The 27,787-nt window shown below is 36.9% G+C and overlaps 1 protein-coding gene, 1 non-coding gene and 1 pseudogene across 2 annotated transcripts; 2 read left to right on the top strand and 1 right to left on the bottom strand.

Annotated features, from left to right (window-relative positions):
- The first annotated feature begins 7,736 nt into the window (after positions 1 to 7,736).
- On the top strand, positions 7,737 to 10,029 carry LOC145015217 (putative serine/threonine-protein kinase PBL23). Its single transcript, XM_078973664.1, has 5 exons — positions 7,737 to 8,114; positions 8,215 to 8,396; positions 8,486 to 8,675; positions 8,784 to 9,178; positions 9,509 to 10,029. Exons 1-5 carry the CDS (start codon positions 8,000 to 8,002, stop codon positions 9,743 to 9,745), a joined length of 1,119 nt encoding a protein of 372 aa, XP_078829790.1. The 5' UTR covers positions 7,737 to 7,999; the 3' UTR covers positions 9,746 to 10,029.
- Positions 10,030 to 13,819: 3,790 nt separating this feature from the next.
- Positions 13,820 to 23,361, bottom strand: LOC145016821 (dynamin-related protein 4C-like; annotated as a pseudogene).
- Positions 23,362 to 24,219: 858 nt separating this feature from the next.
- On the top strand, positions 24,220 to 24,291 carry TRNAM-CAU (transfer RNA methionine (anticodon CAU)). Its single transcript has one exon. It is a non-coding gene; the product is annotated as a tRNA-Met (tRNA).
- Positions 24,292 to 27,787: the final 3,496 nt, after the last annotated feature.

The raw sequence follows: 27,787 nt of genomic DNA, 5'->3' as shown, positions 1-27,787 counted from the left end.
GCGGCATACCGATGCTTGAATGATGGCTGTTATTGTAGGAAAACTCCGCCAAGGGTAAATACGTATCCCAGCTACCCCCAAAATCCAATACACATGCTCGAAGCATGTCCTCAAGCGTCTGAATCGTCCGCTCACTCTGGCCGTCTGTCTGGGGATGATATGCGGTACTAAAATGCAGTTTAGTACCCAACTCCTCATGAAATTTCTTCCAGAATCGGGAAGTGAAACGCACATCACGGTCCGAAACAATCGAGATCGGCACCCCATGCCAAGATACCACTTCTCTCACATAAACCTCCGCCAACTTCTCGGCCGAAGAACTCTCACTGATGGCAAGAAAGTGAGGGCTCTTCGTCAACCTATCCACAATCACCCAAATTGCATCAACTCCTCTGGCAGTCCTCGGAAATTTGGTGATGAAATCCATAGTGATCTGTTCCCACTTCCACTCGGGAACCTCCAATGGCTGTAACTTGCCATGCGGTCTCTGGTGCTCGGCCTTAACCCTTCGACAGGTCAAACACCTCTCGACAAACCATGCGACGTCCCTCTTCATACAAGGCCACCAATACTCTTTCCTCAAATCCAAATACATTTTCGTAGCCCCGGGATGGATCGAAAATTTCGATCTATGAGCTTCCTCCATCAAAGTGGTACGCGTACCGCCCACAAACGGTACCCAAATCCGGTCCTGAAAAGTCATAAGCCCTCGACTATCCGAAACAAACTCTGAAACCAACCCAACGACCCGTTCTCTCTTCTGCATCTCCGGATGCACAGCCTCGGCATGTGCCCCACGAATGGCATCCAGAACTGGAGCTATCACGGTCAATCTCAAACATACATTTCGCAGTGGAGTACTCTCCGCCCTGCGGCTCAACGCATCAGCTACCACATTAGCCTTGCCCGGGTGGTACAGGATCTCACAATCATAATCCTTGACCACATCTAACCACCTCCTCTGCCGCATATTTAGGTTAGGCTGATCCATCAATTACTTCAAGCTCTTATGGTCCGTGTATATCGTACAACGAACCCCATACAAGTAGTGACGCCAAATCTTGAGGGCGAACACCACTACCCCCAGCTCTAGATCATGTGTGGGATATCTCGTCTCATGAGGCTTCAACTGCCTCGATGCATATGCTATCACATGTCCCTTCTGCATCAGCACCGCTCCCAGCCCTAAAATCGATGCATCACAAAATACCACAAAATCTTCCATCCCTTCCGGAAGAGCTAATACCGGAGCTTCGCACAACCTTTGGCGAAGCGTCTCAAAGGAGGTCTGCTGCTCGGGACCCCATAAAAATGTAACACCCTTCCGGGTCAATCTGGTGAGTGGCACTGCGATCTTGGAGAAATCCTTGATAAACCTCCGATAGTACCCTGCCAACCCAAGGAAGCTCCTGATCTCAGAGGGTGACTTTGGCACCTCCCAACTCATCACCGCATTAACCTTAGCCGGATCGACCAATATCCCTTTCTGATTAACGAGGTGCCCCAGAAACTGGACCTCCCGCAACCAGAAATCGCACTTAGAAAACTTTGCATAAAGTTTCTCCGATCTCAAAACCCCAAGAACTTCCCTCAAATGCTCCTCATGCTGCTCTCTAGATCTCGAATATACCAGAATATCATCGATGAATACAATCACCAACCGATCCAACATCGGCCTGTATACCCTGTTCATGAGATCCATGAATATAGCCGGGGGATTGGTGAGCCCAAAAGGCATCACCACAAACTCATAATGCCCATATCGCATCCTGAACGCTGTGTTCTGGACGTCCTCGTCCCGCACTCTCACCTGATGATAGCCCGACCTCAAATCGATCTTGGAGAACCAAGATGCTCCCTGTAACTGATCGAATAAATCATCGATCCTCGGCAACAGGTAACGGTTCTTGACCGTCAGCTTATTCAATTCTCGGTAATCAATACACATTCGATGCAAGCCATCCTTCTTCTTCACAAACAGAATGGGTGTTCCCCACGGCGAGCTACTCGGTCGAATAAACCCCTTCTCCAGCAGCTCCTGAAGCTGCGAGGATAACTCTTGCATCTCTGGAGGTGCAAGACGATAAGGCACCTTAGCGATAGGCGCAGCTCCCGGAACCAAATCAATACTGAACTCCACTTGCCTCACGGGAGGCACACCCGGTAATTCTTTGGGAAAAACATCTGGAAACTCACGCACCACCGGAACTTCATCCACTAAACTCGGTCTCTCGGAGATCACTCGCGTATCCATCACATACGCCACAAAACCCTTACAGCCCTGCTGTAAACACTGCCTCGCCCTAGCGGCCGAACAAAAGGCTGATCCAGAACGTGTACCCTCGCCGTACACCGAAAGAACTCCCCCACTAGGATCTCGTATGGTCACCAGCTAACGCTCGCAGTCGATAACCGCGCCGAATCGGCTCAACCAGTCCATGCCCACAATGACACAGACATCACCCATCGCAATAGGAACCAGATCAATCGGAAACTCAACCCCAAAAATCTCTAACACACATCCCCGGAGGACCTCCGTGGCACAAATCACTCTGTCGGCAGCTATGGAAACCCGCAGAGGCCGACTCAATGCCTCACGACTAACCCTAATATGCTGACTAAAGGCCAAAGATACAAAAGACCGACTCACACCCGAGTCAAATAACACTAAAGCAGGTACAGAGTTCACAAGGAAGGTACCTATGCATAACATAATATAAGCATAATATCTCAACACCAAAATAAATATATAGAAGGAAACGTACCAGCCACAACGTCGGGTGCAGCGCGAACCTCCTCTACAGTCAGCTGAAAGGCTCCCCCTCGAGCTCTCGGTGCCTCGGCCTTCACGGGCCGACTCTCTGTAGCTCTGATGGCGGCAGGGGCAAATCCCTGAGATGCTCCGCGCAACAGCGGACACTCCGCCTTCCGGTGTCCGGTCTGGTTGCAATGAAAACACACTGCAAACCCCTTGGGGCAGTCCTTGGCCATATGCCCCTCCTTGCCACATTTGTAGCAAGATCCTACTCGACAGACTCCATCATGACCCTTGCCGCACTTCCCGCAAGTGCGGCCCTTCTGGCTCCCGGGTTTGGGATCAGCGGGCTTGGCCCGCTTGGCTGCCGGCTGAGACTGTGCCGGCCACCGATCCCTCCCCAGAGACTCCGCCTCCTCCCTGGCCTGTGTCTCAAGCTCAATCTCCCTCTTCCAGGCATTTGCCTGAAGCTCAGCAAATGTCCGATACGAGGAGTTCGCGGCGAACTCCCGAATATCCCGTCTCAAAATGCTCAGGTAGCGGCTCATACGTGCCTGCTCAGTGGACACGTGCTCAGGACAGAACATCGCCCTCTCATGGACCATCCTCGTGATCGTTGTAACTGACTCAGTACCCTGCTTGAGGGTCAGAAACTCTTGTGCCAAACGCTCCCTCTCCACCTGGGGAACGTACTCATCCCGGAACATGGTAGTGAACCTCTCCTAGGTCACTGCCGAAAGCTCAGCAGTCGTAAAATGCACCGTCACAAACTTCCACCAGTCCTTCGCTCCCAAGCGAAGCTGGTTCAGCTCGAACCGAACCTTCAGATGCTCAGGAGATGAGCAAGTGAAGAAGCACCCCTCCATATCATATATCCACCTCATAGCTGCCACCGGATACTGTGTCCTATCAAACTCTGGTGGTTTGGTGTTGCTGAACTCCCGAAACAGCGACGCATCACCTCCCTGGGGTCTCGCCGTAGCGATCGTTGCGGTAGCCGCTGCAACAGCAGCCTCAGAAGAGCGACGTAACGCTCGTCAAATGTCTCAATCAGCGCGGTCTTAATAGACCCGAACATCTCTGGTATCTCAGCCCTGATGACCGCAGCCACCTCCTCATGAATGAACTATCGAATCTCCTCATCACTAGCTCCGGCACCCTCCGGCATATGACGTGTCCTCACCATGATCAACCTCTGAAATACAACATGTGATAAATTAGAATTCACTTGAGCATTCTCACACTCGACAATCCACCCTTCCTTGATTCTTGGTATCCCAAAGTTTCTTATTTGGACTGTGCACCGCCCCGGTGCTTTCAGTAGTACGGGCCCAATACTACTATCCACACCATCTCAGTACACACCCCAAATCTTCCTCTTCGGATCCCAAATCCCAAGTACTCTATCATGCGTAGACCACTCTCTAATAGATCTCTCATAAGCCCCTCGCTGCTACCTACTCACTCTCAAGCATCTCATAGTAGCTCACCCCTCCCTAGGCTAAGGCATCACAATCAGGCCACTCTAGTCCTATTAGCAATACCTAGCCTACTCTAGCATGCAGATACATCATATCAATATCAATATTACATAATATAAAGGTATTTTGGGAATTCACCGTTCGGGCACTGACTGATCGTACACACGTTTCTTCCTAGAATTTGTTTCTTTTTTAAGAAAATCTTTTACTCTTAGAAAAGTTAGGTTTTCTTTTGAAAATATCTTTCCAATTCCTCAGTTTGAGTTCAAATACTCCCGAAGGTGTACCCGAATCCCTCAAACCAAGGCTCTGATACCAAATTGTAACACCGTAAATTTCAAAACAAAATTTTCAATTTTCTTATAAAACATAATTCGATTAATATTCATCAAACAACCATATTAATTATCCAATATAGGTCAATACAAAATCCCAAGATCACAATGTAAAAACTCCGAGTGTGTGTGTACGGATCAAGCCGGTTCCTTCCCGCGGTCGTCACTAGTACCTGAAACAATAACATCAAACACTGTAAGCACAAAGCTTAGTGAGTTCCCCAAAATACCACGTTTAACACATAATAGCCACTCGAGGCTATAACTCTGTGGGTCCGTGCACCCAAACTCTGTGAACCCTCAGGTTCTAACTCTGATAAACATGCACCACATAAATCACATAGAAATAATGCAGTACAACACATAACATACATAGCATACAAATACTCTATCACATAACTCTGGTTACCTACTCAAGGTAAAGTATAGTGAGAAGACTCACCTCGCGTATCTCGGTATCTCACGAATCCTGGAAATCCCTCGTGCTCGATCCTCCGAGCTCTAATCCTCCTATAACATCATATGTCTCTAATTAACACTTTATATCTCTAAGGTTGACTATCCCTAAGAAGTCAACACAGGTCAACTCTGGTCAACGGTCAATGGCCAACGGTCAACTTTGATCGGACTCGGTGAGTCTAGACGTTTTCACCAACCCTCTGAAATTCCCTTCCTACACGTCGAGTATTCCCCCCCTTACTCGACGAGTTTCACCTGGAAGAATCGCGGGGCCACCCCGACTCAACTCGCCGAGTCTCAAGAACAACTCGGCGAGTCCCAGTTCGACTCAATCCACTTGTCGTCCCTCTCTAACTCACCCTGACTTACTGAGTCTGCCCATGACTCGATTGGACCACTCACTGAGCAATCCCAAGGCAATCTTCAAACTACTCGCCGAGTCTGATGAACAGACTCGGCGAGTCCATGCCATGCAACCACTCCAACTTGCTTCTAAGGTCAGATCTGCTTCCACAATCTATAGATCTGGCCTCCCTAGACTGATTCATCACATAAAGCTTCTATCTTGGTGCCCATAACACACCCCATGGCTCATAAATGGAGTTTTGACCTAAGGCATGAGGATTCCAATCCAAAGCCTCCATTGATTCCCAAAAAGCTTGGGTAAAGGGACACTCTGGACCTCTAAGGGTCCAGATCTATGGTTCAAACCTCATAAGGGACCAAGAGGGCACTAGATCTTGCCACAAAAGGGTTCAACAAACCCTAAATCTAGATAAACATCAACAAGGAAGAAGATAACTCGAAATTATTACCACAATAGTGATGCTCTGGACTCCAAACTCTCAGAAGTGGCTCCACTTGCTTTCCCTTGGCTAGTTCTTCTCCTTCCTTGCAACAATGGCACCTCCAAGATCAATAATGGCCTCCTACTTTGCTCCAAATGCTCACACTCGATTAGGGTTTCACTCAAGGGACTGGTGAGCACAAATGACGGCCATTAGGCCCTTTAAATAGGTCTCAAACCCGAGAAATTAGGGTATCATTACACAGCGCTGACTCGCCGAGTCCATATCCTGGACTCGCCGAGTCCAGGCGCGATCCCGCGACCAGATCCACGTCCCTACTCGGCGAGTCTAAGCTCCAACTCGCCGAGTCCCCTCTCAAATCACCAAAAACACAAATATACAAGATACCTGAAAAAATCCGGCTGTTACAGAAACGAGGGGAGCGACGATGAAGAGTGGCTAATATTAGGATTTATGTAATGTTTTGTTTGGATTATAAGAGATTTTGCACTATGTTTGGATTAATCTCCCTATCTAATAAAAGAATAGCTACTTTGCCATGTGTCAATCATTTAGAACTTCTCACTAATTAAATTGTCACTTGTCACTCTTTGATTTTGTCTCAAAAAAGAAATTGTCACTTGTCACTCTTTACTTTTTCCTCAATAGTTAAAATTTTAAAATGTCATTAATTGCCTCCTCCCTTTTACACAAATGTAACCGTCGTCACAAGTTTAAATTGTAATACTTATTACCTAATTTATTATTATTATTATTATTATTATTATTATTATTATTATTATTATTAGGGCTAACAATCACATACAACAATGATGACACATTTATATAATCCCTTCAATTTTATGAATTCCTACATAAAACCCATCATTTTCTTACCAAAGTTGTAATGTAATTCAAACATTCACTCTTATATATAATATAATTTTGAAATAAAAACAATATAAACAACTATATTTGCTCTTATATATATTTTATTATATATTATTGTTATTGTTTTTTCATTAGTTCACAAATATATATATATATATATATATATATATATATATATATATATATATATATATATATATATATATATATATATATATATATATATTCAAAATATATTTCACATATTCATTTAAAACAACAATTATAATTTTCTATAACTAGAAAATATATATATTTACTAATAATTTATTTATAATAATTGATTCGTAATTATAACTTTTTTTTTACAAAAATTTAATTTATTTTATAACCGTGGTTCCCAAGGGTTATAACTTAGTAATTTAATATTTTGAATCGAATGTCGTGTTATTAAATATAATGACTCGTTCGATTTTTCAATGGTTAATGTTTCGTAGCGGTTTTAAATATTTAAAAAGCATAAAATAAATGCCATTAGTGGCGACGGTAGGCATACGACGACCAACGGAGTATTAGCAACGACCTGCCGCTAAAGGTATTAGTGGCAACAATACGTACTTTTTAGCGGCGATGCAAGCGCCACTATTGCATATCATATTATGTTTTTGTTCCCTTATTCATTGTATTATAATTGTTATTGTTTTAAGTATTATATTACTTGTTGTTACTAAATAGTTAATTAATACATTTATATAACTCATTTTCAAAATATTTTTTAGAGTATGGGAGTTGAAAAAATACATGCTATTGAAAATTACTGTTTTATGGTTTTTTATATTAAAGATTGGAGTTGGCTTATAGTGTCAACACCGTCTAATGACGTTCATTATATATAAAGATTATACAAATTGTTTAGTGATTTAGAACTGCTAAAATTATAAGTCAGACGTTTATATATTAAAAAGAATTGGATGGCCAGCTAAATATGAGGAGGTAATATATTTGACCATGTCAAAATATTAATTTGTCTTAACAATTTCAAATCTGACTTACACGAAACAAGAAACAAAATCGGAATTTCTCTTAGCTCCGTAAAACGCCTGACCGAACAACATTGGTTCTTTCCAGGCCAGGAGCTAAAAGAAATTCCGCTTGGTTATTCAGATAAATTAAAATTTAATTTATCTGAACACACGTTGGTGTTGTCAGGTCTCAACGCCATCGTGAGTTCTCGATGGATCAAAGAAATCACGAAACATGTGAATGACTCGAACAGGGCGCGGTAGGCCGTCGTCCTGATTGGTTAAGAAAATGATGGGTTGTTTTTGGTGTTGTTTCAACCAGAAACGAACCAACAGGAAGAAAGGCATTCGTGATTTTAAAGAATCAAGGCAAGACTCGTTCCCCGGGTTTTCTCGTGGAAATGGTAACCTCTCCTTATTTTTTTCTTTTTGTATTAAACTTTGTGTTCTTCTGTTTCATTCATGTTGTTTTTAAATGAGATTAATCGAATGTAAATTATACAGATAGCTTTAGAAGAAGTTATATAAGGGATGAGATAGCCAAGTACGGAAAAAGGGAAATTTCTTCGCAATATTTCACATACGAGGAGTTGTCCGCTGCCACCAAGAACTTCAGTTACAACTTTTTGATTGGGGAAGGCGGTTTCGGGAGGGTCTACAAAGGACACATTGCCAACAAAAACACCGTAAGTTCCAAATTCATTAATTCATCGTATCATCAACTATCATAATCCTATCATAATTTGTGTTTTTCTTTTTCTTTCGCATTTAATAGGACATTGCTGTAAAGAAACTCGATAGAAATGGATACCAAGGCAATCGGGAGTTTTTGGTGGAGGTTTTGTTGTTGAGCCTTCTTCATCACACGAATCTTGTCAATTTGCTCGGATATTGCTCCGATGGTGAACAACGGATCTTAGTTTACAAGTATATGCCTAACGGCTCTCTTGAAGATCACCTCTTCAGTATGTCATGATTCATAACACTTTTTCTTTTTCATTATATGTGTCCCATTACAAATGTGAACCTTTGAGTCTATATTTTATAACTTCTTCCTTTTTTTTTTTGTTAAGATTGGAGAGTCGGAGAGCTAAAGCCGCTAGAATGGGACATAAGAATCAAGATTGCAACGGGAGCAGCACGAGGCCTCGAATACTTGCACAACAAGGCCGATCCTCCGGTGATCTATCGCGATTTAAAAGCTTCAAATATTCTACTAGATGAAGAGTGGAATCCAAGGCTTTCTGATTTTGGATTAGCCAAATTAGCTCCAACGGGTGAGCAAAGTCATATAACAACCAAGGTGATGGGAACTTACGGGTATTGTGCTCCGGAATATGCATTGACCGGTCGATTGACCCGAAAATCCGATGTCTATAGCTTTGGAGTGGTGTTTTTGGAGATAATCACGGGAAGGCGAGTCATCGAGTGTTCAGGACCAAGCGAAGAGCAAAATTTGATTGCTTGGGTAGGTTTAAACTAAACCAAAATAATACGACAATACGAAACTACCCTTTATGTCGAAACCTATATTTTATCTTCAAAAAAAAAAAGAGAAATTCGACTCCAACATATATAAAAAAATCAGATGATTAGCGGACAAAAGGTGTAGATTTAGAAGTATCGTAGTGTAGTGTGTGTAAGTTGTTCTAAAAAAGATAAGATCACTAGACATGTGTTGAGCCCCTAAAAATTCTAAACGGTGGCTATGAGATATCACGTTACATATGTAGAGTCGTATATTTACTCTCCAAAAAAAAATATACCCTTTCCTTACATTTATATTAAATATTTGCAGGCAGCACCATTGTTTAAAGACCGAAGAAAGTTCCATATGATGGCGGATTCATCGCTTGAAGGGAGATATCCGATGAAAGGGCTCTATCAAGCATTAGCCGTAACAGCAATGTGTCTTCAAGAAGATGCCACAAAACGACCTGTCATGAGTCAAGTGGTCTCTGCTCTCGAGTACTTAACTTCAGGACAAAATGAAGAACAGTCAACGGGAGATGGTGATTGTAGTTCCGAGGAGTGAAAGCTGCTAGAAAAACGAGTAGCGATGGACAAATCCGTCGCTAACTCTTCAACGTCTGGCGTTGTTTTTGCTAGTTAGCAACAGAATAGCGATGGATTTTTTTTAGAATAGCAAAGGATTTTCCGTCGCTAAGTAGTTGAAGGACCTGGTGTAGGAAACAAGCTGTACAAACATGTAAATTCGAAGTTCCCATTTTTCGTTAATGTTAGAAGCTTTAATTTGTTATAAAGTTTTGTGTCGAGATAATTATGTGTTTCGTGACTTGAAGACTTAACTTTTTCACAGTTAAATGCATCAACACCCTTACGATGGGAACCTAGTGGGTGGTATGCCTTAAAACGGACGGGTTGATGTGGACTATTCAGATAGTGTAGTTTATTATTTTTTTTATTAATTTTAAATGCATTCGTGCTAGATAGATTATGTTTTTTAAGCCGGTTTATGTCTTAGAATTATACATATCTTTATAAAAGTAATGGAAATTTTGCTATACTTTTTCTGTATGGAACTATGAATGGAAAGAAGAATATATTGGATAAAATTGGATTTTCAACGTGATTTTGTGGAGTATCCATGGTGTATAATGCTTCACCGCAACTACTTCCAAAAATAATCCAAAACGAAGCTTGGCATACGTGTTTGTATTGACATTTTGGAATTGATTAAGTGAGCCAGCTTTTAAGTAGGTTATCAAATTTTTATGATGGTAACTGCAGCAAAGTAATTATAAGAGTGCACAGAGTGGGCAACGAGGGTGAGACGTTATGCCTATGCGACATCAAATAATGACGTCCCCTCTCATGTTATTTGGTGTTATGTTAAGAGATATTATTATAATAACATATTATAATGTGGGTCTTTCTTTCCTCTGACTGATTGCACATATTTATCTTACCATCTTTTTCCTTTTAACACCATGTTATAACATGGGAACACCACTCCCATTTCACGTTATAACATGTGGTACTTGTGTTATAACACTTGTGTTATAACACCATTTTGACATGGCTGGTAAAGTGGCAATTTTAGGGTGTGACAATATGTTGCGTACACCCACCAGTCTAAAATAAAAGATAAAGCCCAGGCTTATGTGGAATATGTATTTTCCCTTTTTGTATAATAAAACATTATGTATCTTCATTAGTTACCAAATAGCTACTTGTCTTACCTCTCTTAAGTTGGGGTTCAAATCCTGTTATGAATATAAATGGAGTTAAATATTAGTTTAAGAGAAGATTACATTTGTCGGTTAAAATAAAAATTATTATTGTTTTTACTTTAGCGGTAAGAAATAATAAGTAGTTTGGGGGTATCAAGAAAAAATAAAAAATGGATGCTCATGAATTCCTATTCAATGTTTCGTTTTATATATATTAACCTTGTTATTTTTATTTTACATGTTTTATATTAAAAATATATTTTTTTGTTTTACAAAGCTTCATATTTCATCATTCTACTTTACAATCCCCTAACTTATATATTATTCACTGTTTACATCTTTTTTTTTTAAAGATATATTATTTTACCTTTGTAATATGATATATAATTTTATTTTTATTAAAATATAAAATCAAAACTTATGTACCATTTTAAACAACTTATGTCACTACAAAATTACAAAATCTCGTCAACACATTCAACTCAATACCAATATCAACTATTTTTTTACTCTAATAATTAATATACTAATTTAAAGTGAAATCATTTGTAGGAAAAAACTAAAAGCAATTAAGTAGTAATTTTCATATGTAAAGGTAAATGTATAAACATTTACTAATCATTTGAAAAAGAAAATTGTTCAATTTTGACATTATATACTTATTTTCATCTGTAAGAGTAATTGAGTAGTCATTTCTGCATGTAAAAATAGATGTAGTCATTGAGTAAACGTTTAATCTTATTTTAATTTTGGCATTATAAATTCAATTTACTGATTTCAGTTTTCAACAACCTTCTTTCATAAACAAATAGCTCTCTGAAATTTGCAATCCTAATTTCTTTGTATTCATGATTCACATTTATAACTTCAACTACAAAAACTTGAGCCTTAAAGATTTTTGTTGGGAAAATAGCAACGCCATATAAAAAAGAAAGTTCGTTATGTATATGAAACAAATAAAAGCAATCAATTTTGAAGAATCAATTTTGAAGCATGACGATATTTAAAACAAATTGACGAAAGTCAATGCTGTCTTTTATATGAAGAAAATTGTCGATATGGGTTGTTAACGACATATATCTATGAGAGTATCAATAATGTTCTACAAGAAACAAGACATTTACCTATTAGAATATGTATTGACCTTACACTCAATAGACTATGCGACTTTTCAAAAAACACTGTGATATTGTAATGAACTGTAATTCTCATATTACAAAGACGAAAATTAAATAACAATAGTTTTTAGCCTAAGACATATTTATCGGGGAATGATTGCATATGCTTAGCCACTCATACTGTTGCTGACTCTACTCTTTATTGAAGGATTGAAGGAATTCGAGGGGCCGGGTTAAAAGATTAAGGATGAATTACTCCCAATTAAAGGATTTAACGCTTATTTATTTCAAGGTAACATTGAAGTGTTAAATTAATAGTCTATTTATAGGTTAATTAGAAGGGTTGAGTTTTGATTTCAAGCAATATGGGATGAAAAAATAGGGTTTTATAATGCAATATTCGGATATCCACAACAGCTTTCGCCCAACTTCAATGCATATTTTGGCAATGCTAACGACAGAATTAGTGAAAACATAAAACAAGACGGGTTGTATTTCTTTTTGTCTTGCTACTCCCATTTTAGTTGACTGAATTTGTGTAGTTAGATGTGATCAAAATACTGAGTTCGTAGTCAATCTGCATAACAACATTTTTTTTGCTCATTGCCTTGTCTTTCTATCCAAAGTGTTCGTATTATTTAGCTATTAATCTTCCAAATATTGGACAACCTTCATTATTTGTCTTTCCATCTTTAGCTTAGCATTTTCTACTTCTTGATCTTGCATTTCTTTGTGTCATCCCGTGATCTTTCGTTTCTTTGTGTTATCTTGTGGTCTTTCTTTTGTGCACTATGTGTAGCGTTTTCATCATATTTTACATTTGCACATGTGATTTAAAAGAATCGTCAAAGTGGTGTAATTTTTAGACAAAAATGGTGAATATTAGCAAATAAACATAGTTCAAAATCAAGTGATCAAAGATTCCCTATGTTCACATGCTTTAACAAGTTCACATGCTTTAGCAATTTGTCGTCTTAGAGGGAATAACCCTCTTTTCATTGTGAATACTATTTACACAACTATGATGTGTAAACAACAATATACTTATGGATTTTCTTCACTTCTTCAGGTTGATTATTTGTTGGAGGCAAATTGAGAGATTAAAGCAGATTACTCAAAATGTTCGGTTGGCCGAGGTCGAAGAAATGCAATCGATTACATAACAAGATAAATGTTCATCATCTTGATGAACCTCATGGATGTGAACTATGTCATCAACCTATTCATAATAGGATAAATTATTTTAAATTCTCAACAAAGATTCATTGCGAAGTGAGCCATCTAATTTTTATTATCTTGTATTTATTTTGTAAATTTTTATGTATGTTATCTTGTGATTTTATGTTTAATTAATATTGTAATTTTGTGACATTGTAATATATTGAATTTGGGCATCGGTTTGAATGTACTGATTCGATTTTTCGAACAATATAATTTAGTAAAAAGTAAATTTCAATTATATATTTTAATAAAAAAAAATTATGGCATATAATAAAGATAAAAAAGTATAGATTTAAAAAAAAAAAAAAAAAAAAAAAAAAAAAAAAAATACGTAAATGGTGAATATTATATAAGTCAGGAGATTATAAATTAGAAGGGTAAACTAAGAAACTTTTTAAAACAAAAAATAAGCTTTTTAATATAAAAGATGTAAAATAAAAATAACATAATAGTTAAAGGTTTCATATGTAAAATAAAACATCGAATAGAAACTGATCAATTGTTTTTTGGGCATCTTCAAAACAAACTATTTTTGATAATTTGAAATCAATCTACTTTTAGGACAGTTTTCTAAAATCAACCTTTCTTTAAATAAATTAAATTAAATTAAAAAAATAAAAAAAAAAAAAAAAAAAAACCCTCATAGTTGAGTCGAGCCTATCTACATTGATCAACATACATACTGTTCCTTTCCAAAAAAAAAAAAAAAAAAAAAAAAAAAAAAAAAAAAAAATCCTGCAAAGAATTGTTCATGCAACTACCCCACTTGGTTTGTATTTGTCGTATGTTAACGTGAAGCAATCGATCAATGAGATTGTGAGATAAACTGAAGTGATTTGTTGTTCATACCACTTAGCAAGAGAACAGGAAAACCTAAGCTAAATAGAACAATTTACAGAAGCATCCTCTAACTATGATTATTTACATAAGTAACCTTGAAGAAAGCTTAAGATACATTACAGTCGATCAATGAGATTTTGAGATAAACTGAAGTCATTTATTGTTCAAACAAATTAGCAAGCGAATGTACAGTCTAAAACAAGGGAAAAACCTTAAGATAAATAGAGCAATTTACAGAACAACCCTGTAAGTATGACTATTTACATGAGTAAGCTTGTAGAAAGCTTAAGATACATTAATCCCCCCTCCCCACCCTACCCCCTCAAAACTCAAGTAGGGAAGGAATGGTCCAACTTGAGTTTGGAAAGTATGAGTTGGAAACCACAAGGAAAATATGGTTTAGTAAATATGTTTGCAGGTTAATCATTTGTAGAGATCGGGAGAAGATGAACAGTTTTAGGAACCACATGTTGTCTGTAACATCCCGAAAATTTCAAAGAGATTTTTCAATTTTAAAATATAATAACCAATTTAACCTTTGCTTCAAAAAACATTGAGTAACATTTGATTGATTCAAACCATACACTATTAGAATTGAATTTACAAAACTGTAGAAATTAATATCTTCAATTCGTGTTTATAGTACTGTCGGGCTCTTCTCATGAATGACCTACAAAATGTTTAATCCATAAACGTAAACATAAAGCATAGTGAGTTCCCTAGAATACAACATATTCCATCATACATATAATACATACACACAAGATCTCGGCTCTAGCGCCGAGCAACAAAATATCCTCGCCTCATACATATATATCATACGTAATGAGCCCAACCCAACTCACATTCCAAGCCCTGCCCAACCATACAGAACAAACTCAGACCAACCATACATAGTGGGCCCTATCCAACTGTACATAACAGGACCCGCCCAGGGAGTACACGGGTCCAACCCAGCCTCCACTGCCCAAAGCCACCTCCTGATTCCATTCAAGACATAAAGTTGCATGTAGTCAGGGATCAAATAGATAGTTGAACAAATGATCCACCTGAGGGCGAACAATCAGAAAATAACATCATAATCAAGCATTAGACCAAGTGTTCTCAGGATATCCAACTTAGACTGCATAGAACCTAAGCTATCACTACCGCATAACTCACAATAGAACCAAACGATCAACGGTGAAGACCCTACCAATCTAGCATACTAAAGCACCAAGTATTCTAAATTGCAAGGCATAACAAGAACTTACCCTAGGTCACTAGCACACTTCTATTCAAACAACATCTCTATCCTACCATGCAAAGGATATACAATAGGATACTGGCATAACGAGAAACTCACATGAATCGTATAACTGGATAAGCACAGCAACACACGAACTCCTTGCACTAATCAATCCATCGAAACAGTTAACACCAAGACGGATAAGTCATCAATCAGCAACCCAAATCCTCCAAGTTTGACCCTAACTCAAAACTAGTCTAGAAGTCAATGGTCAAAGGTCCGTAAAGTTAACGGTCAACCAAGTTAAAGGCAGTGCCACGTCGCGACCATCCCTTGGTCATGTCATGGGGATGCAAAGACAAAACAGTCGTGATGTTGGGTTTTGCCACCTAGTGACCATTCCTTGGTCATGTCGTGACGACGGCTAGAAGCCATATTTTTACATTAATGAATTAATTCGTTAAGTCCTTTGCTCCAGCTTTCCAGAAGAATTTGCCTTCTAAAGAACCATCAAAATCCTTACTTTATGAACATGCATGTCCAATGTATGTCCCTCCCAAAGCTAGGTCAAAAAGGGGTAAGAAATAAAGTCAAAACATCATGCATTGCACCAAACAACAAGAGAGTCAAGATCTGGAACATATGATGACCAAAGGATCTCAATAGGTGATAAAGTTGCGAACTTTATCCAAAACTACCACTCAAACCTATACATTATGAAGGAAAAGGGAACAAAACATAGATCCATAGGAAATTCGCCAAAAAGTTGGGAACTTGGTGATTTACACTATTCCATAAGGTAGACCAAGAGATAGAGATAAGTTTGCTAGTTGGTCTATGGCTCCACAAATCCTTACTTCAACCTTCAAGTGGCCAAAAGACCATTAAAGAGCTTAAAAGGAAAGAGGATAGGCTAGGGTTTATTTTAAGGAGGATAGAAGCTGAAGAGAATGTCCTAACCCTAGGGTTAAGGCCCTTAAATACGAAAGAAACCCTAAAAATCATAGGCTTGAGTTGCAGTATTCACCACATCATAACACCCTTTATATCACATCGTGGTGCTCACTAAAAACACACGATATCTAATTGGCATGCCACGTCATGACACTCCATGTGTTACGTCGGGGCATATGGTTATCCTCGAAAACCATGATTTTGACTCCCTTGTATCCTCAACTAATCCATTATGGGAAACGATTATTACATTGTCAAGTAAAGTGACATTCTATTTCAATATGCTTTGTACGCTCATGTAATAAATAATTGTGAGCAATTTGAATAGCACTATTGTCATCGCACCATAGTGATGTGGGAAGGGATTGAGGATCACCCATGTCAGCCAAAAGCCAATGTATCCAAACTATTTCTTGAGTTGTATTATCTAAGGCTCGATATTCAGTTTCGATACTCGAGCGGATAGTAAGAGACTGTTTCTTACTCCTCCATGATATGAGAGAGTCACCAAGAAAGAAAAATAGCTTGTAGTAGATCGTCTGTCAGTCAAATCACCATCCCATTTTGTACTTGAAAAGGCGTTAAGAACTAGAGATGATTTAGACGGATAATGAAGCCCATGAAACATTGTATCCTTAAGGTATTGAAGGATCCGAAGGACAACTGCATAATGGTAAGAATAACGAGTTGACACAAACTGACTAACCATGTGAACTACATATGCGAGATCGGGATGTTTGGATGTGAGATAGACCAAGTAACCAACAAGTTGGTTGTAAGCAGTATGATCATTAAGATGAGTTCCACTCCACGAAATCAAGTAAGTATTTGGCTCTAGTGGTGTAGAATATACTTTTGCACTTGTAAGACCCCAGCGTGACAATATATCAGAAATATACTTTTCTTGGCATAAGTATATTCCAGAAACATCAGACAATACCTCAAATCCCAAAAAAAATAATGAATAATACCAAGATCATATTGGGGATTTTAAGTAACAAATCAAATATACATGCAAAAAATTCTCTTAACACTTAAGGTACATGCAACCTAAAATGGATTTATATCTTTTTCACATCTAATAGCAACATACATATGAAAAACATAAAGTAAACCCTATGAATGAAATTCATGGTTAGAAATATATACCTTTTGTAGATCCAAAAAAGCTAATAAACATCTTCTTGTCAATGTGGAAATCTAGCTTGAATAATGTGCAAGCCTCTAATGTTTCACATCCACAACACAAGAAACCCTAAGATTGAGAGGAGAAAGAGAGAGAGAGAGAGAGAGAGAGAGAGAGAGAGAGAGAGAAGGGAGATTTTTGAAATTCACACTTAGAAAAGGTAAGCAAAAATCCAAGGGGTTAAGGCTCTATTTATACCTACCTAGAAACCCTAGATTTGAAGATATAATAATAATAATATTTCAAATCGAGTAATTATCTAGTTTCCTAGTTATCAAATGGAGGCTTCCAGAACCCTTATCTAGGGCACCTAAAAACCGCCTACCCTAAGAGGATTCTAGATCATGTTCATTTTAAGTATTGAAAAAATTACAACTCATGCATTGTATCTTTAATTAATTCTAATTAACACAAAATTAATTCTGATTAATTCTTAATTAATTATTGCTATTCAAATTAATATATCAATCATATAATATAGTAATAAATCATATATCTCTCTCCTTTAATCAATCCAAGCTATTTCTTGGTTATGATGGCAATGTCAAAGGGACTTTACTTTTATTCTTCAACATTATTACAATTTAGTTAGGACCTTAGACACCTTAATTCAACAATCTACCACTTGGATAAGTTGCTAACTATAATTGCAAGTACAACTCCAAATAACAAGTAAATAGTGTTTTCCAAACACAATGCCAAAATCATATTAGATGTGGGTCCTAAGATAAGTGATATGTTATCCATTAGTTCTTCATGATATCATATGGACACAAGACATGGATGTCAATCAATCTCATTGTCCAATATTATATTTCCCGATTTCTCAGTTTGTGATGACGTCATTAGACTACTAATTGAACACATCAAATCACCGAGATTTGGGTCCAATACTATAATGACAACATCAAATCATCGAGAGGCCCAAAGATATTGTAACACCCGATGGTTCCACGGTATTAGCTATTTATTTAATCATTTATTTTATTGTTTTAATTATGAATGTTGTTGTTGGGCTTAGAAGACTTGGGCTTCCATGAATGGGCTTTGTTGAGGCTGTACGTTAGGCGTAGGCCTGGTGTACGCGAGGTGTAAGTGGATCAATAAGGATCGCGGAGGCATGCACGTACGGTTAGCGTACGAAGTGATACGCGAAGCGTGCGTGGTCAGATCCCAAAAACCATAATCTTAGGGTGCAAGCTCTATATAATGTCATTAAGTCTCAAGTGTTAGCCTCTTTATCAGCCTCTTATGTCCAAAAACCCTAAAATTGAGTCCTATCTTCCATTGTTGAGTGTGTGATCTTTTGGGGAGCTTTTGGTGTTCATTTTTGTGTCTTTTGAAGGAGTTAAAGAAGCTAGAAATTGCTTGGCCTGATGAGGAGGTCTTGGATCCAAAACCTCTACTCATTTTGCAAGAAGTTTGAGGTATCAAGTTCTTTTATTGGTTGCTAAGTGTTTAGATCTCACTTTTCGTCAAATAGTTATGTTTTTAGCCATGGTTTGGATGGGTGTTGGGATTAGCACGTCCTAAAGGCTTATTCTTTTAGATCCAAGGTCTTCATGGACTCCCTTGGCATAAAGGTACCAAATTTATGGAGTTTAAGGGCCTTATTAATTCATTAAGTCCTTTTTGAGCTTTGGAGCTTCTTAGGGTCATGCATGGACGTAAAGTTAGCAACTTTACATGGTAATTCAGCAAAAAGGGGTTAGATCTACATCCTGGACCAAGTCTTAACGGGTTACGAGCTTAATCTTGAAGTTAGTTTGAAATGGTTGAGTATGTTGGGCGTACAAGCTTATACACACAACGTACAAGCCCTCAATGCAATACCCTTAGCGTACCAGCTGAGTACGCCCAACGTACTCAGTCTACTGGCAATTCAATTTTGGACTTTCAGTTTGGGCTTGGAAGGTTAGGGTTAGTTGGGCCATCTGATTTTTGGTAGCTTTTGGGCTAATTATGTTATTGGGGCTTGGGCTACAACCCATATGAAGGAGTTAGGCCCAATTAGAAATTGGGCCATATTTTGGGCCTTTGTGGACTGTTTAACTTTTGGGCCTATTTGATTGTGGTTTTGGGCTCCATTCTTGGGCCAAACTAGGGTAAGGGTAAAATGGTCTTCTAACCAAGTAGAGATTTTTGGTTATAATGTAGATCCCAAATGTTAATTAGTTTTTATGTAGCAAGTGATAGCTCGGGGAGCTATAGGACCAGCAGCCAGGGATTATTCGTTTCATTCAACTTTTCGAGGTGATTTTCCTCACTAGGTTTAGAAGGTCGAAGCTACCAATGTAGGCCCATGCTTATACTATGTTAGTATGCTAGCTGTCTTCATGACTATTGCATGTGTATGTGTTTATATGCTTGTCGAGCTAGGGTCCGATGGCCATTTGTATGCAATGTATCTTTGTGATAATTGCATGTGTATATGATTATCTGATATATGTTATATGTATGTCGAGCGGGGCCCAATATATTACCAAGCGTGGCTCGATGTCGGGTGGGGCCCGATGCCAGACAGGGTTCAATGCTAAGCGGGGCCTGATGACAGGGCAGGACCCATTATATGATTATTGTATGTATGATATGAGGTAGTTTGGGGGAACTCTTTAAGCTTTGTGCTTATGGTTTTTAGTTTATGTTTCAGGTACTTCCGGTTCCGAGGGGAAAAGCTTGGGTTAACTACATTGAACACACCATATGTATTCTGTTTATGGGATATACTCTGATTTTCATGATATTTGTGATATTTATCTATTGGGATGTATGAACAATGTTTTGGAAAACTATTTTTACTTTAATTAAAAATGAAAATTTTGGGTTATAATTTTTTGATCTTTCAAGTTCGTATCAGAGCCTTAGTTTGAGGGATTCGGGCACAATCTCGGGTGTGTCTGAACTCAAACTGAGGAGTTGGTAAAGTTTTCAAAAATGAAACATATTTTAAGATAAGGTTTTCTAAAATAAGAAATGGTGTGGTTCATGCAATCATCCGAGCTCAAGTAACTTTTCCTAAAATACCCATACATGTTTATGATATGTTTTTAATTGTGAATTTGTGAATTGTATGCTAGATTAGGGCTAAGGATTTAGGAAAGATGCCTTTGTATGTCTGTTATATGAGCTTATAGACTTTCATGCTAGATTAGGAGCCAATGAAGATTACCTAAAGCTCTGATATCATGTTAGCTTTCAAGAATGTGAAGCAATCGATCGATGGGATTGTGTTGTTCATGCCACTTAGCAAGAGAACGTACGGTATGAAATAAGGGGAAAACGGAAAACCTAAGCTAAATAGAACAATTTACAGAAACACCCTCTAACTATGACTATTTACATAACTAACCTTGAAGAAATCTTAAGATATATTAACATGTTGAAAATCGGTGTGGAATTTATTTTGAGTTTTCAATTCTAAGTCAGATAATCATAGACGCCACTTGACAGATGAGACAAGTTAATTTTTTATTTTTTTGAACGGCAAATCTAACCTAACTACACCTTAAATCCACCTATATCTATGATGTGACTTGAACCCTCAACCTCAATGAAGGAGGGCAACACCGAGTACCGTTGGCTAGAAGCCATTTGGTAGACAAGTTAAATATATTAATTAAAAACACATAATCATCTAACAACCCGTTTAGTTAAAACTAATTAAGACTTGTAAGATGCAAACAAAATGCTTAGTTACCATAATAACCTAATGAATCAAACTCTAAGTATAATACCACATGGAAAGAAAACGTTTTGATTCCCATACTAAAAACTCTAATCAGCTGAAATACCATCCATCGCTTGATTGATTATTTCTTTTGATTCATGGTGCAAACTGATACTCTTTCGAAGCCTCTCCCTCTTTGCAGCCACCGATGTTGGTTCTTCCAGCATCTTTTCCATACCACCACCACGCACCATCACCTCATTTACAGTCTCCCTTTCCATCTCCGTGTTCACCATTTTATGTATCGCAAAACGAAGCTCAAGAGCTATCCAATCCACCATTCTTTTCAACACAATGTTCCAGTAAGTTGCGACTCTCATTCTTAAATCGAATGCTTGATTTCTTGTATCTGAGGGAACAGAAAATAGATGTTCCACTCTAATCTTCCCATAACCTTCCATATCAAATTCAGCTGGATCAAAATCATCTAATTCCCATTCAAGCTCATAAATGGTAACAACCTTCAAAAACCTATCACGACTCTTACCCATTAACTTGTTCCAAGAAGCAATGTAATCGGGGTCACACGTGTAATCTATGACTTTCTCCATCTCTATCATTTCAATAACCCTTTCTATCAACTTCTCCTTCATTCGTAACATCACATTGAGACATGCTTTCTTTATGGAAGGAAGCATTTGTGGATAACTCCCACAATGATCAATCAAGATGCTGACTACTACATCTTCAAGATAGCCCCATACTTTGTTTACAAAGCTAACTGGTAAATCTGAGATACTATTCAGTTTTCTCTTAAGTAAGCACATAAACACAGAACGTGTAAGAAAAGAAGGCAACCGCATCCCATTGGCTTCCTTTAAAACCTGTATCTCCTCAACTAGAAAGTTTCCACGAAATATGATGTTCTTATGGAGTTCTTTTGAAAACTCGTCCAACATTTCAACCAATCGAGCATTGCAATTCATTTCTTTATCATCTAAATACTCAAACTCACCATGGATCATAATCGTTTGAAAAGTTTCTTTGAGGGACCCAACGATTTGCATAAAAGCATTCATTGCATCCGCAATGCTGCTAAGAACTCGGGGTAATTTGTTGAGCTCCAAAACAGAAGCATTAAGCTTCTCATTGATCTTCTTTACAATATCTGGAAAACATTTCGATATGATGCGTTGATTGAATCTCAACAAGTCTACAAGCCAATACAGGAACACCCACCATGGATTTATCAATGTTGGACAACAAGGGATGAGTTTCAAAGAGCTTTTCTTCTTGGATTCGAGCTTCTTCTTAGGTTTCATCTTTGATCCGGTTTCTAACACAGATATAGCCAAGTCCGATGTTCACATCATTTGATGTAACTTTCTCAAGTAAGCCATCTGGGGAAAGATCGGATTTGGTTACTACAGCTAGTTTTCGTTGTCCATTGATGTCCACACGTCGTGACATGCAAATAGATTCACATGTCGCGAAATCAACACTTGCTAAAAAAACATTCAAAATAATGCTTTCTTCTGGCTTTATGCGCTCCATAATCATGTCTGAAACATTCAGAATCCAATTATAAAACACAAGTTTCGAATCAATTGAAGTTGGTTGCATGCATGATTTGCTTTAACAAGACCATTGAAAAAAGTGCATTAATTAATAAATGAAGTACCTGTTATTTGTTCGTAAATGTTTTCGGGTTGATCACCAATGGCAACTCTTGTAATTCCTGGCAAATCAATCATGGTGAGATTCGGAACACCTTTCTTCTTGACAACCAAAGTTAATGGAACATTTGATATCCCTTTGTTGTTTCCGGCTATCTCCACTGTAGCCTTATGAATGGCATTTGATATCTGGTTTTCTTCCATGATCTTAACGGTTTTTTTCTGATACTCAAGTAGAAGTTCAGGCAAAGGATCTGAATGGTTTTGAAGCCTCATAATAAGTGGTACCCTTGTGCAGATGTTTTGTCCACGAGGCAAACTTATGCCGGCAAGTGACTCTAGAACGCTGGACTTGCCGGAGGACTGGTCTCCGACGACCACGATGGTGGGGAGAGCGATGCCTTCTTGTGTGACTTTAAGTCGACGGAGACAATCGACAGCATCAAGAATGGGGCGTATCTTGTCGTTATAAGATGAAATAATAGGCGGAGGATGTATCATCTCACCGCCGTTGTTTGATGTGGTTCCGTTGGTAACTTGAACGGCAGCGTTGATGCTGTCAGCCATTGTTGTCGGAACCGGAAGGAGAGGTGGAAGACAATTTGTAAATGGTAAGATTTATAATTAATTTTGTTATGCTTTTAAAGCTTCAAAGACTTTATTGTTACCTTTTATATGTATGAATAACAATAAGTTGAAGAGAAATTAAAAGCATGGAAATAAAAGCAAAGAATCCAACGAATTAACGAAAAAAATAAAAGATTTGGAAATATTGGCAAATTTTGTGCAATACTTAAAAAGGCTACGAAACTCTAAAAGGCGATCATGGAAATCTTCTCATTACGTTTTTTCCATGGTAAAAATATAGCTTCCATTTTATTTTTTATTTTTTTGAAAACTTGACCCGTATTCAACAGGTAAAATAAATCCATACAAGTTAATTTTTTACGTGGATTTCCTAAAACCCGATTTCGGATCGGATACAAGATTTTTATGTCTTAAGAAAAAACGGTTTCTTTTGTGCACCTATATATGTCACTGCTACCCACAAAAAAAAAAAACCATTGCCAAATAAATTTTAAAACCTTACGTTTTTTTTTAAATTAAAATCATGCCTGAAACATGGAATTAGATCACTGGTTTCATCAATGGAAACTTAAGTAATAACATTCTTTCCATCTACACCCACCACACTTGGCACAGTAGCTTTTCTTTAAGATCTATAAGAGAAGTCTAAATTTTGAGCCTTTAATTTGGTATATAAAATATTAATATCGGAAAGGAATTTAATTAATGGTATACTATATGGAATAAGAATACTAACAATGTTCCTAACAAAAACAATGAAACTAATCGATGAAAAAAAACTGAACCACTAGGTTTGTCTATTATTTATTATTATTAATTTGACGTATTAAGCAACAAATCAGAGTGGCGCAGCGGAAGCGTGGTGGGCCCATAACCCACAGGTCCCAGGATCGAAACCTGGCTCTGATACAAGAGAAAGCTTCCACATGTGTTTATATTTTTAAAACTGACCCTTTATTTCCGTTATTCCTGTTTTTGCCCTTTTACTTTCTGTTGATTTTTTACATGCTAATGTAGACTCTACTTTTCTGAGATATAATATCGGACTTATTAAAAACTTTAATAATCATTACATTAAATATCATTTACGTCACATATATATATCGTTAGACCATTAATGGCCCCAACTGATGATGGGAAAAAGAAAAAAATATTTTTTTAATGAACACACAAAAGTAAAAAGGGGTGTTTTTTTTTTTTTGTGTGTGTGTTTGCTTCTAAGGTCAAGATTGTAATTTTCTGTTTTTTTCTTGCTTACGTGATCCAGTAAAATGTAATTGCTCTTATCAAATACTATATAAATGTCTCATATCATAATAAAAGGTGTTGCATCCTTTTATGTTATCAAAAAGGTGTTCCTTCATAATGGTCATGAAGCAAAACACCAAGGGGTAAAACTATAACTTGGTAGCCCTTACGAATCAAACATTAATGTTACTCAAAATCTGAAATCCAAGAATTTCTACCAATAACTTAAATGTTATAATTTTAATCAATTTTAATTACTCATCTACTAAATTGTGAAGGATCTATGAATACACACAATCTTCAATGACATATTCAAAGTCTTGTAAACAGTGTTCTAACATGATGGGAAATGATACGTACTTTTAAGTTCACGTGATACATTGACATATCTTTTCACATGATTTCATTCAACATTATGGTTAAATATCTCATTTTCTCCATATAATGCATGTTGATTTACAATGAAAAAAGCAAGAAGCTAAAAGCCAACTTGTTCACTAAGCAATAATTACATTTTTACCCTTGTCAAGATCTCTATAATAAAAAAAAAAAACTTGACATACATTACATATATGCATAATATAAAAAGAAAATTTAGATTGAAATTTAAAATTTCCCATCCACTTCACATAGCATAATTAAGCCCCCCCCCCCCCCCCCCCCCCCCCCCCCCCTTGTCACATGATTTTCCCATAAAGAATTTAGCATATATTACATGTACGGAGAAGCCCAGTATATTAAAAAACGCACGCCGATATGGATAAAGTTTTAGTAGAAATTTTAAGACAACTTTCAACATAGTTACTTTCAAACATATTCCAAAATTACAAACTACAATGTTATTTTCTACACAATGATATTAATTTATGCAGTTTTATGGTGACAATCTTTAGCCAAATCAAACAACAGAACAACTATAATTACATTCAAATGTTTTTCAATCTTTATCATATTCAAAAAAAAAAAAAAAAAAAAAAAAAAAAAAAAAAGGTGCTAAAAAATTTAGAGATCGCAAGGTAAACTTTTACAAATTGTACCATAAAAGTATAAAATAAAGTTTCTATCTTAACAATCATCATTAATAAATGAAAGTTTTTTTGCCACTTGTGAATCTCTCATGAGTTTTGATACTTATCATTTTGTGGTAATTTTAAAATAAATATTATCCACTTTTCAATTTTTGGTTTATTTTAACTTTTAATTAAAGTCATATATATATATATATATATATATATATATATATATATATATATATATATATATATATATAAAATATTAAATATAATATATATGATATTAAATTGTAATAAATACGTTTCTTTTCTTTCTTATTTTAAAATTGTACATTAAAAAATATTTCTTTTTTATACTTTAAGTTTAATCATTTTTTAAATTAACTCGTATAATATACGGGTCTCACACCTAGTTATGTATAAAAGTGGTGCACAAAAATAAAATTTGAAATATATCATATTTGGTAGAGTACTAAAAGACAATTAATATAATTAATAAAAATAAATATTAATGAAAATGAATACTATAAAAATGGACGAAAAACATAACTTTAAAATATAATACGAGGCCGAAATTGCAACTTACAAAATACCAATTATATAACTATATAATAATCCAATTGCGAGTCATGTGCTTCCGTTAGTATAGGTCTCTACTACCTTTCACACCTATTCATACTCGTCTCAAGTATAGCCTCGTAGTTCTCCAAGTTATTATATAAAAACAAATTGACACATACAAATGTGTCCAAAATCTACTAGGACTTCTTCCATGCGTATCTTCGATCATCAATTCTGTTTCAACTCGGTTGTTGATGGAAATGTCAGACGATAGGATAACTTCATGGATTCTACCAAAAATCTTTCTTTCTACTAATCGAATGTGTACTTCTCCCATACTAGATATATTATTTATTAGACGCATTCTAAAGGCAAGATATCACTCTTATGATATCTTCTGATATGTATCATTCACTATCGTAATCCTTCTCATTTTCTCCATTTACTCAATTCACTATGATTCTTCACCATGATGTTCTGCACACCAAAACAATCGTTTGGTCTACCAGGACGAGAATAAAGATAGAGGAAGGTTTAGACGCGTATTCCTCCTTATTACCTCGAAAAAATACATGTCACTTCTAATATCATAAGTAAACGTTTAGAAATCTGAACACATAAAGTTTCCAGATCCGATCGGCAACAAACCATAGATCCGATCAAGCGATAGCATCATAAAGCATCGCAAATCATTTAGCACAAAAACAATTTAGACATCTTCCCTAAATGAGCTAGTGCTTGTGTCTATTTAGGTGTACTTCCTAAAATATATTAGACACACTCCTCACGATCATCGCTTACCATTCTAAGTTTAAGTCTATAAATAAATCCTTATTCCTAGTTCGCTTAAACTAATGCTCTGATACCAACTGTGACATCCCCATTTTCACGGCCAGAAAAAAGTGATTTTGTGTATGCTTTATAAAAATCAGAGTACCTCTTTTAATAAAAATGTTGCGAGATTTGTTCCCAGTAAACATGATAAATATGTTATCAAGGCATTCCAAAGAAAAGTATTTTTATTCATTTTAAAACATTTAGGATGTCATCGTCAATACAAAAACATAAGCATAAACAAAACTTACATTCATTATCACTAGTGATTTATATCTCCTTAATTTCTCAGTGTAATGTGACTTCATATCAACACTGTGATATAAATAAACTGAATGTGTCAGGTTGGGAAACCTGGTGAGTACATAGGGTTTTCAACCCACAATAATATAATTATTATGTTTAATCTTCAAACAATTAATCAACCCAATTACCCATACCCATTATCTTCTTTACTCTTAAGGATCTACCCTAAGAATCAACTATTCATCGTTTATTTATTCCTAAGGATCATCCTAAGGAATTGGCACGAAGTCCATCGTTAACAAGGTTTATAGATTACAACTGGTGAAAACGTAGTCCAAAACATCTGGTGAACACTTAGTTCAAAAATAACTAGTGAACACACTTAGTTTAAAAATACCTAGTGAACACACTAAGTTTAAAATCCCTAATGAGCACCTAGTTAAAAGAACACCTATAGGTTACGAGCCTGCTAGCGTTCCACTGGACTGTCTAGTATAGTCCGT

This window comes from Lactuca saligna, chromosome 9 (assembly GCF_052625555.1).
Source record: "Lactuca saligna cultivar CGN05327 chromosome 9, ASM5262555v1, whole genome shotgun sequence".
Lineage (NCBI taxonomy): Eukaryota > Viridiplantae > Streptophyta > Magnoliopsida > Asterales > Asteraceae > Lactuca > Lactuca saligna.
This window is presented reverse-complemented; position numbering and strand designations above follow the sequence as displayed.

Excerpts from the sequence above, each read along its gene's own strand:
- LOC145015217 (XM_078973664.1), top strand. The coding sequence starts at position 8,000 with ATGATGGGTTGTTTTTGGTGTTGTTTCAACCAGAAACGAACCAACAGG. Across the intron at positions 8,115-8,214 it reads CGGGTTTTCTCGTGGAAATG|ATAGCTTTAGAAGAAGTTAT; the intron begins GTAACCTCTCCT and ends TAAATTATACAG. Across the intron at positions 8,676-8,783 it reads TCTTGAAGATCACCTCTTCA|ATTGGAGAGTCGGAGAGCTA; the intron begins GTATGTCATGAT and ends TTTTTTGTTAAG.